The following is a 17,155-nucleotide window of genomic DNA, read 5'->3' as shown; positions in this document are numbered from 1 at the left end:
CACTACTTTAGCCGAGGCTGAATTAGTGACTTATACAAATTTAACTTAACCTTCTTGTTCTTGTACTCTATGCCTCTCTTAATGAAGCCCAGGATACTGTATGCTTTGTAACTGCTCTCTCAACCTGTCCAACTACCTTCAATGATCTATGCACATATACACCCAGGTCCCTCTGCTCCTCCACCCACTTTAGAGTTGTACCCTTCATTTTATATTGTGTCTCCATGTTCTTCCTACTAAAATGAATCACCTCACATTTCTCTGCATTGAACTTCCTCTGCCACCTGTTGCCCATTCCACAAACTTGTCTATGTTCCTTTGAAGTTCAACACAATCATCCTCATAGTTCACAATGCTTCCAAGTTTTGTATCATCTGCAAACTTTGAAATTGTGCCCTCTACACCAAGGCCAAGGTCATTAATATGTATCAGGAACAGCAAGGGTCCCAACGCTGACCCCTGGGGGACTGCACAACAAACCTTCCTCCAGCCCAAAAAACATCCATTAACCACTACTGTGTTTTCTGTCGCTCAGCCAATTCTGTATCCATGTTGCTGCTGTCACAAGCCTGTTGTGCAGCACTGTATCAAATGCCTTTTGGAAGTCCATGCACACTACATCAATGGCATTTCCCTCATGAATCTTCTATCACATTCTCTAAAAACTCCCAAGTTTTTTAAACATGATTTTCCCTTAAGTCCATTCTGGCTTTCCTTAATTAACCCGCATTTGTCCATGTGGCTATTAATTTTGTCCCAAATTATTGTTTCTAAAAGTTTTTTAAAAATTTATTCACGGGATGTGGGCTTCGCTGGCTGAGCCAGCATTTATTGCCCATCCCTACTTGTCCTTGAGAAGGTGGTGGTGAGCTGCCTTCTTGAACCGCTGCAGTCCATGTGGCGTAGGTACACCCGCAGTGCTTTTAGGAAGGGAGTTCCAGAATTTTGACCCAGCGACAGTGAAGGAATGGCGATATACTTCCAAGTCAGGATGGTGAGTGGCTTGGAGAGGAACTTCCAGGTGGTTCCCACCTATCTACTGCCCTTGTCCTTCTAGGTGGTAGTGCCGTAGGTTTGGAAGGTGCTGTCTAAGGAGCTTTGGTGAATTCCTGCAGTGCATCTTGTAGATGGTGCACACTGCCGCTACTGTGCGTTGGTGATGGAGGGAGTGAATGTTTGTGGATGTGGTGCTAATCAAGCGGACTGCTTTGTCCTGGACGGTGTCCAGCTTCTTCAGCGTTGTGGAAGCTGCACTCGTCCAGGCAAGTGGGGAGTATTCCATCACACTCCTGACTTATGCCTTCTAGATGGTGGACAGGCTTTGGGGAGTCAGGAGGTGAATTATTCATTGCACAATTCCTAGCCTCTGACCTGCTCTTATAGCCACAGTACTTATATGGCTAATCCAGTTCAGTTTCTGGTCAATGGTAACTCCCAGAATATTGATAGTGGGAGATTCAGTGATGGTAATGCCATTGAACATCAAGGGGAGATGGTTGGATTCTCTCTTGTTGGAGATAGTCATTGCCTGGCACTTGTGTGGCGCAAATGTTACTTGCCACTTATCAGTCCAAGCTTGGAAATTGTCCAGGTGCTGCTGCATTTGGACATGGACTGCTTCAGCACCTGAGGAGCCCCGAATGGTGCTGGACATTGTGCAATCATCAGCGACTATCTCCACTTCTGACCTTATGATGGAAGAAAAGTCATTGATGAAGCAGCTGAAGATCGTTGGGCCTAGGACTCTATCCTAAGGAACTCATGCAGTGATGTCCTAGAGCTGAGATGACTGACCTCCAACAATCACAACCATCTTCCTTTGTGCCAGGTATCGCTCCAACCAGCAGAGAGTTTTCCCCCTGATTCCCATCGATTCCAGTTTTGCTCGGGCTCCTTGATGCCACACACGGTCAAATGCTGCCTTGATGTCAAGGGCAGTCACTCTCACCTCACCTTGGAAGTTCAGCTCTTTTATCCATGTTTGAAGCACTCAGGAGCGGAGTGGCCTTGGCGGAACCCAAACCGGGCATCAGTGAACAGGTTATTGCTAAGCAAGTGCCGCTTGATTGCACTATTGATGATCCCTTCCATTACTTTACTGATGATCGACAGTAGACTGATGGCTGTAATTGGCCGGGTTGGATTTGTCCTGCTTTTTGTGTACAGGACATACCTGGGCAATTTTCCACATAGTTGGGTAGATGCCAGTGTTGTAGCTGTGCTGGAACAGCTTGGCTAGGGGCGCGGCAAGTTCTGGAGCACAAGTTTCAGTACTATTGCCGGAATATTGTCAGGGCCCATAGCCTTTGCAGTATCTAGTGCTTTCAGCCGTTTCTTAACATCACATGGAGTGAATCGAATTGGTCGAAGACTGGCACTTGTGATGCAGGGGACGTCTGGAGGAGGCCAAGATGGATCATCCACTTAGCACTTCTGGCTGAAGATTGTTGTGAATGCTTTGACCTTATCTTTTGCACTGTTGTGCTGGACTCCTCCATCATTGAGGATGGGGATATTTGTGGAGCCTCCTCCTCTAGTGAGTTGTTTAATTATCCACCACCTTCATGACTGGATGTGGCAGGACTGCAGAACTTAGATCTGATCCATTGGTTGTGGGATCGCTTAGCTCTGTCCATCACTTGCTGCTTATGCTGTTTGGCACGCAAGTAGTCCTGTGCTATAGCTTCACCAGGTTGACACCTCATTTTTAGGTATGCCTGGTGCTACTCCTGGCATGCCCTCCTGCAGTCTTCATTGAACCAGGATTGATCACCTGGCTTGATGGTAATGGTAGAGTGGGGGATATGCCGGGCAATGAGGTTACAGATTGTGATCGAGTACAATTCTGCTGCTGCTGATGGCACTTCATGGGTGCCCAGTCTTGAGTTGCTAGATCTGTTCAAAATCTATCCCATTCAGCACAGTGGTAGTGCCACACAACACGATGGAGGGTATGCTCAATGTGAAGGCGGGACTTCGTCTCCACAGTGATTGTGCAGTGGTCACTCCTGCTGATACTGTCATGGACAGATGCATCTGTGGCAGGCAAGTTGGTGAGGATGAGGTCAAGTATGTTTTTCCCTCTTGTTGGTTCCTCACCACCTTCCACAGACCCAATCTAACAGCTATTTCATTTAGGACTCAACCAGCTAGGTCAATTGTGGTGCTACCAAGCCACTCTTGGTGATGGACATTGAAGTCTCCCACCCAGAGTACATTCTGTGCTCTTGCCACCCTCAGTGCTTCCTCAAGTGATGTTCAACATGGAGGAGCACTGATTCATCAGCTGGCAGAGGTAATCAGCAGTCTTCCTTGCTCATGTTTGACCTGATGCCATGAGACTTTAAGGGGTCCAGAGTCGATGTTGAGGACTCCCAGGGCAACTCCCGACTGTTTACCACTGTGCCGCCATCTCTGCTGGATCTGTTCTGTCAGTGGGCCAGGACATACCCAGGGATGGTGATGGTGGAGTCTGGGACATTATCTGTAAGGTATGACTCTGTGAGGATGACTATGTCAGGTTGTTGCTTGACTAGTCTGTGAGACAGCTCTCCCAATTTTGACACTAGCCCCCAGATGTTAGTAAGGAGGACGTTACAATGTCGACAGGGCTGAGATTGCCGTTGTCGTTTCTAATGCCTAGGTTGATGTTGGGTAGTCTGGCCAGTTTGATTCCTTTTTTATGACTTTGGTGGCGGTTTCATACAACTGAGAGGCTTGGTAGGCCATTTCAGAGGGCATTTAAGAGTCAACCATATTGCTGTGGGTCTGGAGTCACATGTAGGCCAGAACAGGTAAGGACCACAGATTTCCTTCCCTAAAGGACATTAATAAACCAGTTGGGTTTTTACAACAATCGACAATGGTTTCATGGTTATCATTGGACTTTTAATTCCAGATTTTTATTGAATTCAAATTCCACCATCTGCCATGGCGGGATTCGAACCCAGGTCCCCAGAGCATTACCCTGGGTCTCTCTGGATTAATAGCCCAGCAACAATATCCCTACGCCATCACCTCTCCAGTTTTCCCACCACCGAAGTTAAACTGACTGGCCTGTAGGTGATTGGGCTTATCTTTCCACCCTTTTTTGAACAAGGCTGTAAAGTTTGCAATTCTCCAGTCCTCTGGGATCATTTCCTGAGCCTAAGGAAGACTGAAAAATTATGGCCAGTATCTCTAATCACCACACTCACATTCCTCAGTAACCTTGGATGCAGCTCATCTGGTCCCGGTGCTTTATCAACTTCAAGTACAGATAACCTATTCAATACCTTCTCCTTTTTCAATTTTAAATCCATCTCGTGTCTAAATGACCCCATCTTTTACCATGGCCTGGGTAACATCATCTTCCTTCATGAAGACAGATGCAAATGTGAGAATGGATTTTATTTTGTTTTAATATGTTTGGGGAATATTGTGTTATTCTGTGAAGAAGGTGCATGTGTGTTTGTGTAGTTGTGTAAATGATTTGATTAAGCTGGAGAAAAATTATTAGCAACTACTTATCTGGGAGGTTTAAGACATGAAAGGTTGGAGGCATTAGGTGTGAAATTTTGTAATGAGATATTATGGTGTGCTTGAGGTACAAGTAAATAGGTTGGATCTAACAGTTGCATTTTTAGATAAGTTGAGAGTTTGCTGGAATATGAAAGGGAAGTCAGAGGTGACAAGAAACATTTTTACATCTTACATGGGTAAACAGAAGACAGTATATTACATTTTATTGACCTGAAAGCAGAGACAAAATATAAACATGAAAGATTTTATATTTTGAAGGATTTGAGTTTCAAAGAGGTGTGGGAACAATGGAACTTGAGATGAAGGGGGAGAAAGGTATTTTAGAGTTACTTTCAAGAGCTTAAGGATTGGTTGGCTGTTGATTGTGTGAGGAAGACCACTTGGAATCAGCTGTAGGCTGGGGGAAGATGCAGTTTGAATCAATCATCCAGGTAAGCCAGAAAATTCTTGGGCTGCAAAAAGCAGTCTAGTTCTGAAATCTTGGATTTCCACACCAGAGTGAAAGAGGATTTTAGATGGTTGTGTGGTATGCCTTTAGTAAAGCTACAGCAATTTGCCTTGGGTAATATCACTAGATTTTTATAGTAAACATCTATAAGGGAGTGTTGCCTGGAAGTTGTTTATTACTGGGTCTGACCAAGTAGGGAGTCTTTTAGGGGAATGTTTTATAAGGCTAATTTCAGCCGTGTAACTGTAATCTTGTGTGCTTAAGTTTTCTTTTCTTCTTGTTAATAAGACTTCCACTTTTAACTCTTAAAATCCCAAAAGTGCTACTGGATTTCTTGCCGCTGAGATCAGTATGTTTTCTTCTCATTTTCATAATACAAAAGAACGGTATAGCCCGCAAGCCAAGTTTCCCTCTGGGATTTGGTTTGCTCAGCAATTAAAATCTTTGGTGTATCATAACACAAAGTATTAATTTAGTACCTCAGCCTCCATGTGTAATTCCCCTTTTTGGTTCCTAATAGGCCAGACTCCTCCTTTTACCACCTTTTTACTATTAATATGCCTATAGAAGACTTTTGGATTCCCTCTAGCTGCCAGTCTCTTTTCATACTCCTTTGCTTCTCTTGTTTGTTTCTTCACCTCTCCTCTGAACCTTCTGTACTCAACTTGGTTTTTAATTCTTTTTTCCACCTGACATCTGGTCAGGTAAGCACACTCTTTCTTCTTTATCTTAATTTCTATCTCCTTTGTCATTCAAGAAGTTCTGGATTTGTTTGCTCTTTCAAGGCAATATAACTTGACTGTACCCAAATTATCTCTTCTTTGAAGGTAGCCTATTGATGAGCTACCATTTTCCTGCCAACCTTTGACTCCAATTTATTCGGTCGAGATTCCTCCTTACCCCGTTGAAGTTGGCTTTCCCCCAGTTAATTGTTTTTACTCTGGACTGTTCTTTGTCCTTTTCCATAGTCTTCTTAAAACGTGTAATACAAAGATCACTGTCCCCTAAATGTTCTCCTTCTGACACTTGATCTACTTGGCCCACCTCGTTTCCAAGAACCAGGTCTATCAGTGCCTCCTTCCTCATTGGACTGGAAGCATACTGAAGAAAATTTTCCTGAACACACTCTAGGAACTCTTTCCCCTCTCTGTTCTTTACACTACTACTTTCCCAATCTATATTTGGATAATTAAAGTCCCCCATTATAAGTACTTATAATTTTTGCACCTTCCTGTAATTTCTTTGAAAATTTGTTCCTCTACATCCTTCGCACTAGTTGGTGGCCTATAGACCACACCAAACAATGTGATTGCATGTTTTTCATTCCTGAGCTGTAGCCAAATAGATTCTGTTCTTGATCCCTGGGACATTCTCTTTCTCCAGCACTGCAATGTTCTCCTTTATGAATACCACCACTCCACCTCCTTTTCTTCCTTTCCTATGTTTCCTGAACACCTTGGATCCAGAGATATTTAACACCCTGCCTATGTTGAGCCAGGTCTCTGTTATAGCCATAACATAACATTTCCACATGGCAATCTGCACCTGTAATTTACCAGTCTTATTTACCACACTGTCCATTCACATACATGTGTAGTAGCCCTGATTTAGACACTATTACAGTCTCCTTTACTCTGACCCCACTTAGTAACTTATTATTCCCTACTCTAGTGCTATCTATCTCTCCAAGTATTCTGTGCCCGTTGGTATTCCTATCTAATATTATTCCCAAACCCCTGCTGAGTTAGTCTAAACCCTTCGCAACAGTACTAGCAAGGAACTCTGTCCCAGCTGTGTTCAGGTGCAACCCGTCCAGCTTGTACAGTTTCTATCTCCCCCAGAGCTGATTCCAATGTCCCAAGAATCTAAAGCTCTCCTTCCTGCACCATCTTTCCAGCTACTCATTCATCTGTCTTATCCTGCTGTTTCTGTACTCATGTGTGGCACTGGGTGTAATCTCAAGATTACTACTTTAGAGGACCTGCTTGCTAATTTTCTACCTAGCTCCCCAAATTAAGACTGCAGGACCACGTCCTTCTTTCTACCTATGTCATTAGTACCAATGTGGACCACGACTGCTGGCTGTTCATCCTCCCCCCTCAGGATGATCTGCAGCTGCTCAGTGACATCCTTGATTCTGGTATCAGGGAGGCAACACTCCATCTTGGATTCACATCTGTGGGCACAGCAACACCTACCTGTTCCCCTAACTATCGAATCATCTATCACCATTGCTTGTCCAGACTTCCTTGTGCCCCCCTGTACAGCTGAGCCAACTGTGCTGCCATGGTCTGGGCTTTGGCTACACTCCCAGATGAACCATCACTCTTATCAGTATTCAGAATTGAATACTGGTTGGAGAGTGAGATGTACTCAGGGGTCTCCTGCTCTTCCTGCCTGTTCCTTTTTGATTTTGGTCGTGACCCCTTTCCTCTCTCCCTGCATATTCATGAGCTGTGAGGTGACCATATCAAGTAACCTCAACCTCATGAATGAACCGCAATGACTCCCACTGCTGCTCAAGCTCCGCAACCCAGAACTTAAGCTGCTGCAATTGATGACAATTCCTGCATAAATGTTTATCCAGGACATGGGGAAGCGTCCTGGAGTCCCCACATAACACAGGTGGGTGCTCTCAAGGTTGCAGCAGATGATGCAGGTGCCCTGCCATTTCCCTATTTAGTAATTGATAACCTTGTTAACCTTACTACTGGTAATAAACCTTAACAATAATATTAATAAAGCTTTATCAATACAACTTACTATTATTAATAAACCTTAGCGATATTGATGAATCCTACTAATACTTAGTGCACTTTAATTGTGGTATTAAACCCCACTTATAAACCTTACAATTATAATTGTTTTAAAAGATATAATGAGTAAAATACTCGCCAACCAATCACTTACCTGTTTCCCTTTGATGTCAGACATCGCCTTTTCTCAAAACCCAGTCCGTCCTCAGACTGGCCACTCTCCGCACCCTTTTTAAACTGAAGTCTCTGCTGCTCTCCATGCCCTTTTTAAATATAAAAAGAAAAGCTTGGTCAAAGAGGAAGTTTTTAAGGAGTGTCTAAAAGAAGAGAACGAGGAGGAGAGCTGTTGCTTGACTGGGAGCCAGGGTAGATCAGTGAGCACAGGGTGTGATAGACAAACAGGACTAAAAAGGGCAGTAGCAACATGGATACAACATTGACTGAGGGTTAGGAAACAGAGTAATGGTTAATGAGTGTTTTTGGGCTGGCAAAAGGTTTGTAGTGGAGTTCCTCCTTAACCAAAAACGCAACCTCTCCTCCTTTTTTCCCTTTCCTATCTTTTCTGAACACCTTGTAACCAGGACTATTTAACACCCAGATATGCTCCTCCTGAAGCCATGTCTCCGTTATCGCCACAACATCATAATCCCACAAGGAAATCTGTGCCTGTAACTGCCCAGTTTTATTAACTATACTCTGTGCATTCACATCATGCAGTGTAACCCTGATTTAGGCTTCATTACTTGCTCCCTTACTCCAACTCCATCTATTAACTAACTATTCTCTATTTTATTGTGATCTGCATATCCCAGCATTCCATGCACCCTGGTATTACTTTCTAATATTCTCTCCTAGTTCCCAAACCCCTGCTGAATTAGTTTTAAACCCTCCACAACAGCACTAGCAAAACGCCCCTCAAGGAACTCAGTCCCGGCTCTGTTCAGATGCAACCCGTCCAGCTTGTATGGGTGCCATCTCCCCCAGAGCCAGTCCTAGTGTCCCAGGAAGCTAAAGCCCTCCCTCCTGCACCATCTATCCAGCCATGTAACGCAGAGCTCAAGCTTGTGCAGCCAGTGACACTTCCTGCATATGGGCTGATCTGAGTCACGGGAAGTGTCCACGACTCCCCACAGGATGGGCATTCCACTTGGCTGAGCTGTCCTGCCATGTCCTAACCTTAAACTTTAGTTACTTTTACTTGCTTTAACCTTACTGTTGTACTATTAACTATAAACTGGAGATTAGTAGAAAGTAGACATTTTTTGCCCTTACTCTCAAATCAGCTCCCTCTCCTGTGTCTATAAATTCTTACTTTCCGTGTGCTTGTTTAGAAATTTACGTTTCTGTACTCGCGCTATTTTCAATCTCCTGACTGTCTCTCCACTCGGCTGTTTTATCCCCTGGACTCTGTGTTTTATCCACATAGTAAATTATTTTCGTTGGCTCTACTTAACCTTCCCAAAAAGTACAGTTCCTACTTTATTTTAAACCTTAGGAATACAATAAACCTTAAACACTTACTAGATACTCACCTAAAACTCATCAAACACCTAGCTTCTCCAACCAATCAAACTGCTTCTTTCCTGTGATGTCACCATTTTTTTTTCACTCTCCTTTCGAACTCAGCGCGGGCCAGTTCTGAGCAGCTGACAGTCTGCCTCTCCAACTGCTCTTGCCGAAAGTGAATGATGTAGGTCGTGCTGTCTTTGATGGTGCAGACATGAAATTGGAAGCTCATCTCTGGGTCACATATGACATCAAGGTTGCAAACAATCTAGTTCAATCTTAAACAGCTGACAGGAAGTGGAATGAAGTTGGTGACTAGGGAACAGAGTTAGAGCAGGGACCAAAGACAATGGCTTTACACTTCCCAATATTTAATAGTGGAAATATCCACTCATCCAGTATTGGATGTCAGAAAAGTAGTATGATCATTTAGCAACAATGGAGGAGCCGAGAGAGACGTTGAGGCAGAGCTGGTTATCGTCAGTGTACCTGTGAAAATTGAAACCCTGTTTTCAGTTGATGTCGCCAAGGAGCTATAGGAGAAATGGGAGGGGGCCAACGATTGATTCTCGGGGGAATATCAGAGACAGCGGTGCAGGAGCAGGAAGAGAAGCCACTACATGTGATACTTTTAAGATTAGATAGCTAAGAATGGAACCAGGCAAGAGCAGTCCCTTCCAGCTGGATGATGGCTTTGAAGAAGGATGGTGTGGTCAACCTTGCAGACAGGTTGAGAAGGGCATTGAGGAATAGTTTACCTTTGTCACAGTCACATAGGGTGTCATTTGTGGCTTTGAAAGCTGTTTCGGTACTGTGACAGGAGAAAAGGGAAACCTGACTGGAGGAATGCAAGCATAGAGTTCTAGGAAAGATGGGCATGGATTTGGGAGGTGACAACACGTTCAAGAAATTTGGAGAGCAACAAGGAGGTGGACAGTGGTATGCAATATGGCGGTGATGACGACAGATTTAAAGGAGAGAGGGACCACACCTGAGGAGAGAGAGCCATTAACAGTATCAGCTAACATGGGGACCAGGAGAAGAGATTGGATAGCCAGCAGTTTAGTGGACAGAGGTCAAGGGAGCAAGTGCTGATGGGATAGATACTGAGAGGTTGTTTCCCCTGGCTGGCGAATCTAGAACACAGAGCACCATCTCAGGATAACGGACTGATCATATAGGATTGAGATTATAAATTTCTTCACTCAAAGGGTTGTGAATCTTTATAATTCTCTATCCCAGAGGGTCATGGATGCTCCATCAATGAATATATTTAAGGCTGCGATAGAGAGATTTTTGGTTTCTTGGGGAATCAAAGGATGTGGGGAGGAAAAGTGGAGTTAAAGCTGATGATCAACCATGATCATATTGAATAATAGAGCAGGCCCAAGGGCAGTATGGTCTACTATTTCTTATGTTCCTATTTCTTATGCTCTTATCTCATGGACAAGATGACCTCAGAGAATGGATGGGGGAGATAGGAGAGAAACTAGAGAAAAGTGTGAGTTCAAGGCTTGGACAGGGAGGAATCTTTAGAGGAGTAGAAGTTTGGCCTGATGGGCTAGTGGACACAGCAGAGGCAACTGAGTGAATAGTATCGATCTTGGTGACAGGAATCCATGAGCTCCTTGCACTTATTCACCACAGGTGCTATTAAGGTAGATACTGGAATATTATTCAAAGAGGAATGGGATAAGTATTTGAAAGGAGGAATATAAAAGATCTTGAAGGGATGGTGTTAGAAGAGAGAGCTCTAATTATTGAACAAAAGCAGGATGCAGGCTGATATTCCCTTGTTCTATCCCAGCTTCCTGATTTGGCTGGGTGTCCTAGAAGTAGATGATTAATCTCTGGAATACAGCTGCTGGAAACCTGAGGAGAAATAGAGCTTATACTTAACATTCACATCTGTGGTTTATACAATCATAGAAAGGTACAGCCCATTAGGCCAGTTACCAGCTCTTGGCAGAGTTAACCAATTAATTCCGCTCCTTGATTTTTTTTTCCAGAGCCCTGTAAATGTTTTCCTTTAAGTATTTACCCAATTCCCTTTTGAACATTACTATTGAATCTGCTTCTACCATCCTCTTGGACAGTGCACTCCAGAACACAACTCGTGTAAAAAAAAAAAAGTTTACTCATGTAACTTGTTTTTTTCTCAATTACCTTTAATCTGTGTACTCTGGTTACAGATCCCTCTGTTACTGGAAACAGTTTCTCCTTTATTTACTCTGTCAAAACCATGATTTTCAATACCTTTATCAAAATTCCTCTTAATCATTTCTGCTCTGATGAGAATAACCCCAGCTTCTCTGGTCTCAACATAACTGAAGTTCCTCCAACCTGATACCATTCTGGTGTATCTCCTCTACATGCCCTCCAAGGCTTTGATACCCTTGTAAAATCTGGTGCCTAGAATTGAACACAATTGAACACAGAATTTTGCCCCAGCTGGGCAGGCGGGCCCCATCAGCTCGACGGCAGGCAGGCAGCAGATCGCTGTCGCCAAAACAGGCCCCGCCACCATTTTAAGTGGGTAGGCCAATTAAAGCCCGCCCAGCAGGAAGCGCTTTGTGTTTCCTGTGTGGGGGGGGGAGGGATTCCCCAACTGTCCGAGTAAGCTCTTTCGCGCATATGCGTATGCGCGAAAGAGCGCTCATCTCCCTGAGACTAAGTGCTGCCTCAGGGAGATCACTGACAGTGTTTCAAAATTCAAAAATAGAATAATAAAAAAATTATTAACATGGCCCCCTCATGTGACAATGTCACATGAGATGGGACATGTTAATAAATATCACAAAAACTTTATTAAACTTTTTAAAAACAGACATGAAACCTCATCCCGCCAGTGGATGAGGTTTCATGTTTTTTCAGAAGCCCGCTGGGGCTCCTGGCCTGCCAGCCAGCCTTAAGGCTGGATGGGCAGGGCCTTAAATTGGCTTAATGATCCTGTCAATGGCCTCGATTGCCATTGACAAGTTGGCGGGTGGACAGCTGATCGCACTGTCCGCCCGCCTTCCTGAATATTTAAATGAAGCAGGATGACGTCAGGGGTTCCCCCAACATCATTTTCGCATCGGCAAGTGGGCCCCGCCCTCAGCTCGCCGACGGAAAAATTCTGCCCAATATTCCTGCTGAGGCTTAACCAGTGTTTTATAAAGGATTAACATAATTTCCTTGTGTTTCTACTCTGTCTCTATTTATAAACCCAAATAACCCTTATGCCTTTTAACAGTTGTCTATTGTTCTATATCAAATATTTGTGTATATATACCAACAGGTATCTGTTCCTGCACCCCTTAAAAATTCAACAATTTAGTCCATATTACCTCGCCTCTTTCCTCTTTCCAAATGGAATCACTTCACACTTCTCTACTTAAATTTCATCGACCACATGTCTGCTCATTTTACCAGTCTGTTACCATGCTCCTCATTGTTTTGTTTCATCTTCAAACTTTGAAATTATGCCATGTACACCTAAATCTAAGTCATTTATATTAATACAGTAATAAAAAAAAGTGGACCTAATATTTATTCCTGGGGAACAGCACTGTATTCTTCCCCGCTGTTTGAAAAATAACCCTACAATCAATCAGCCCTTCACTTGAATTACCCAGGAGCTTGGGGAGCCTATAGTTCCCCCTTGCTTTCTCCGTGGCAATGCCTCAGCCAATCAGTCGACTGGCCAACCAATCGACATCCTTTCCTCCTATAGTATAAATTGTTTAGAAATTGACTCTTTGAAATTTGGCATTCTTGCTTTTGTCCTAATGAGTGCAAGATGAAAAGCTTCAGCAACATGTCTCACTTTTCAGCAATATACAAAACCCTTTACTACTACACTTAGCTTTCTATGCCTTAACCAATTTTGTATAGATGCTGCTATTGTCCCTTTAATCCTATCGCTTTAATTTTGCTAAGAAGTCTGTCAGCTGTACTTGGTCAAAGCTTTTTGAAAGTCGATGTAAACAATATCAACAGTAATACTCCATTACTCAGCAAAGACTTCAATCAAATTAGTCAAGCATGATTTGCCATTAACAAATGTGTACTGATTTATTTATTAACCCAATAAATTAATGAGCCTGTGTACTTTCTTCACCTGCTTGCAAGTGAAATTCTTCTTCTCAGAACTTTTCACACAAGCTGCTGGTGACGTAAATGAAACAACATTTTATGACATAAATGAAACAACATTTGCAAACTGGACGCAAGTGTCACATGAAAAACGTGCCAGTTGGGAAACCTTAGTTGGAAAAAAGTATTGCATCATTTTGCAAACTTAGCACCACCTTCCAGTGGGGCACTCAGCAGGTTATGCAAAAGTCTCAGTTGAATAGATCTGAATTAAAAATAAATATCCATATTTTATTCATGTATTTATTTGTTTATCACAGGAAGACAGTGGGTTGTTATCACATCTACTTGAAGCACTAGATTCTGGAGCACCACCCCATGGTGGGATTGCATTGGGTGAGTTCCAAATTAGGTTTTTTTGTCACTCTTGTTTACAGTCTAGCATGGTAGGAGCCCGAGTTTAGAATAAATCAAAACTTTGTCTGTTGATCAGGGATATTTGTAACTCGAAAAATGACGGGAGAGCGGAAGGCTGAATTTTTCCTTCATTCTCAGAATCTGAATGTTGCTTGCAACTCCATCACTATTTGCCCTGAGCAAGTTTAATATCAAAGTGTTTACAGTGCCACTTCAGAATAAACCATGGTGGAGTCATGTAGAAGCTGGAACTGGTAAGGACATAGGTTTTCTTCCCTGAAGGATAGTAGCGAACCAGTTGAGATTTTATGACAATGCACTAGCTTCATGGTTGTAGTAAAAGGATCTGGCACATATAAGGTTGATATGGGACTGAGTACAATAACGCTTACACAGTGATGTACCCTTTACTGTATATTTGTAAATAGTTCTAAGAGTAATAAAGACTTTCTCAGACCTACTGAACTGTAACCAACACCCTACAACAATGGTCACTTTCAGAAATATTAATTTTCAGATTTTTAAAACGTCAATTTAATTTCTCAAGGTTCCTTGGGAGGGTTTGAATTCGGATTTTCCACGTTATTGGTCCAGTAAATTAAACACGACACTAGGCTCGCTCCTCTTAGCGAATATGAAATGTTGAAATAGGGCAGTCTTTATATGTTAAAGCCAAAAATAGCATAAAATCATGTTTTTTTTTCCCTTTCCTTATGGGCTGGCCATTGCATTAGTGTCTAGCAGCTGTGACTTAGGGGAGAGGCTTTTTGTTTTGTCTAATACCAAACTCTTTGTCATGTTTGATGTCAATTCTGGATGTTAGATCGTATTGTTTCATTGTCTAATCTGTTTCATTTTAGGTCTGGACAGACTGATAGCTCTTACAGTTGGAGCATCGAGCATCAGGGATGTAATTGCTTTTCCTAAATCCTCTAGAGGCTGTGATATAATGAGTAATGCACCAGACTATGTGAGTCCTGAAGAGCTGAGCCCATATCATATTCAGGTCAACTGGCCAGCAGGAATCCATGAGGACACTAGTAAATCATGAGTTAGTACAGAGACTGGTAACATTTAGAAGTAAAAATGCACTGACATTTGGATTTTATTACCATTTCTGTGGCTTGGGACCCACAAAATCACTGAAGACTGGTGAATCTGGAGCAGCTCTCTGGTGTGGTGTTGGTCAGTCACTTTGTTGCTTAATGTGTATGTTGATCAAATTGTAGTCTGTTATTAATGTTTCAAATTATTGGTAATTAGTTAAATAAATTACTAGAAAATTTTTGCTTTTTCTTAAAAAAAAAGGGAAACTACTTTCAGACTAAAGGAATTTTGCCTTGTAAATATACTAGATGACTTGGGTCCTGCTGAAGAGCTGGCACTACATCCCATGCAGGTTAGGAGGATAGTAGTAAATTACTCTCTTCACTTCAGTCCCTGAAAGTAGGTAACATGATTTCAGCCGGAAGGATCCCTCTGCAAGCTTTTGTATTCAGTCTACTTATTAAAGGAGAGAAAACCATCAGGTAATTTTGCTATTATTTCTCCTCTTTCACTGTGGGAATAATAGCAATGTTATTTTAATTATTATAGCATAAATAATCCCTGTACTCCCACATCCTTAATTTGAGTCAAACTGTACTCCTTGACTACATTCCAACCACATATTCATGCATCACTATAGCCGCCTATTTCCACCTGCATAACTTTGCCAAACTCCACCCCTACCTCACCTCATCTGATGCTGAAATCCTCATCCATGTCTTTGTTACCTCCAGACTAACCAAACTCCTGGTTGACTTCCCAGGTTCTACCCTCCATAAAGTTGAGGTCATCCAAAACTCTGCTGCCCATGCCCTATAACTTGCACAAACTCTGGTTCACCTATTCCTCTGTGCTCATTGACCTACACTACTTCACAGTTAAGCCATGTCTCTTAAAATTCTCATTCATATTTTCAAAACACTCCATGGGCTTGCCTGTCCCTATCTCTGTAATCTCCTCATGTGCTCCTCTGATTCCAACCCCTTGAGCTATGCCTTCAGCTGCCTAGGCCCTGAGCTCTAATTCCCTTCCTACATCTCACCACCACTCTTTTCTTCCTTAATGACCAAGCTTTTGGTGATCTGTCTTGAGGCCTGTGCTTCCCCATTTTTGTGAGAAAAAAATTATTTTTCCCTCAGTAGAATTCACATAGATTCCCATGATAGTTTTTATGAATATGAGAAATTAACCTTTACTATGTGATCATAGAAGGAGGAAGGCAAGATTCTGGGTAATTACCAACAGGGTATGTAACTGTCTGGGGTGGGGTTTGCAACATTTTTCTGTACAATAAAATAAAAATGTTGAGGAAACAAATGCATTAACAGCATAGTAATCAAATTTTGTTAACATTAGAGGTTCTTGATGCTTCCTGCCCAGGTCCTGGGGCCGGATTTTATTCTCCCCTGCCAGTGGGTTTGAAGGGGTTTGGTGGGGGGGGGCATATAAATCCAGCAAGTGGCCTTCCTGCCGCCCACCAGCCCACCTTCCAATGTCTGAAATTTTACAGGGGGTGGAGGAGGCGTTGGCCTACCTTTGAACCTATTGAAGCCACTTAAGAGCCTCAACCTGCCCCAACAGCTTTATCTACATGGGCTGATGTTGGGCAAGGGGGTAGGGTGGGGTAACCTCCCCTGGGGGCACCACTCCCACCTAATTTTCAAATTCCTGCATGCTGGCTTTTAATGTCCTAGTGAGTTTAGCAGTTGGTTTTAAAAAAAACAAGCTGTCAGAAATTCTGGTTACTAGAGAATTCCAGCCTTTAAAACTTGGCACCCCATCCCTCTCACTGACACCCCTGACCCTGGAATTTCCTTGGCTTCTGGGGGTGGTGGGATTGCCTGTATGCCCTGCCATGGCCACCAATCCTGATGCTGCTAGGACGACAGAACTGCCAGCCATCTGATTGGTCCCTGGTGTCTGAGAGTGGCCATGATGGGAACAAAGGCACAGGATGCTTACTTGGCCTCTCAGCTGAGGAGCATATGCAAAAGGAATAGAGTGCCTTATATAAAACATGGGTCATCCCCACTGCTAAAAACATGAATATCTGTTAAAAATATTACTTCCAAATAATGTATCATAAGTGATAAATGTAATATGATTTCAGATGAGTCTGTGCTTTCATTGCCCTTGTCTACACTTTAAACTGAAAAAGATATTTTAATTTTAATTATCTTAATAAATGGTCAGACTGCAATGACAAGGCACAAATGTATAATTTTAAGTTGTGCTGTCAAATACAATTTATTTTTGCATCAAGTAAAAGAGACTTTAAGTGAAACTCCACAAACAATTTACAGCAGAACCAATTACACAATGTGTAGGAACAGCATGGGGCACAATTAATCTGATACTTAGTGTCTCTGCATTGGATCTTAAA

At 42.7% G+C, this 17,155-nt stretch overlaps 1 protein-coding gene across 2 annotated transcripts in view; it reads left to right on the top strand.

The window, feature by feature from the left end:
- The window catches only part of dars2 (aspartyl-tRNA synthetase 2, mitochondrial), a 59,188-nt gene extending 42,307 nt beyond the window's left edge, over positions 1–16,881 (top strand). For both annotated transcript variants that reach the window (XM_041208547.1, XM_041208546.1), the window contains 2 exons: positions 13,629–13,704; positions 14,586–16,881. In XM_041208547.1, the coding sequence (XP_041064481.1) occupies positions 13,629–13,704; positions 14,586–14,776 (267 nt within the window). In that variant the 3' untranslated portion in view covers positions 14,777–16,881. The remainder of the gene's footprint in view (positions 1–13,628; positions 13,705–14,585) is intronic.
- Positions 16,882–17,155: the final 274 nt, after the last annotated feature.

This window comes from Carcharodon carcharias, chromosome 16 (genome assembly GCF_017639515.1).
Source record: "Carcharodon carcharias isolate sCarCar2 chromosome 16, sCarCar2.pri, whole genome shotgun sequence".
NCBI classification, from domain to species: Eukaryota; Metazoa; Chordata; class Chondrichthyes; order Lamniformes; family Lamnidae; genus Carcharodon; species Carcharodon carcharias.
Note: the sequence above shows the minus strand (reverse complement) of the source record. Positions and strands in the feature narration are given on the sequence as shown.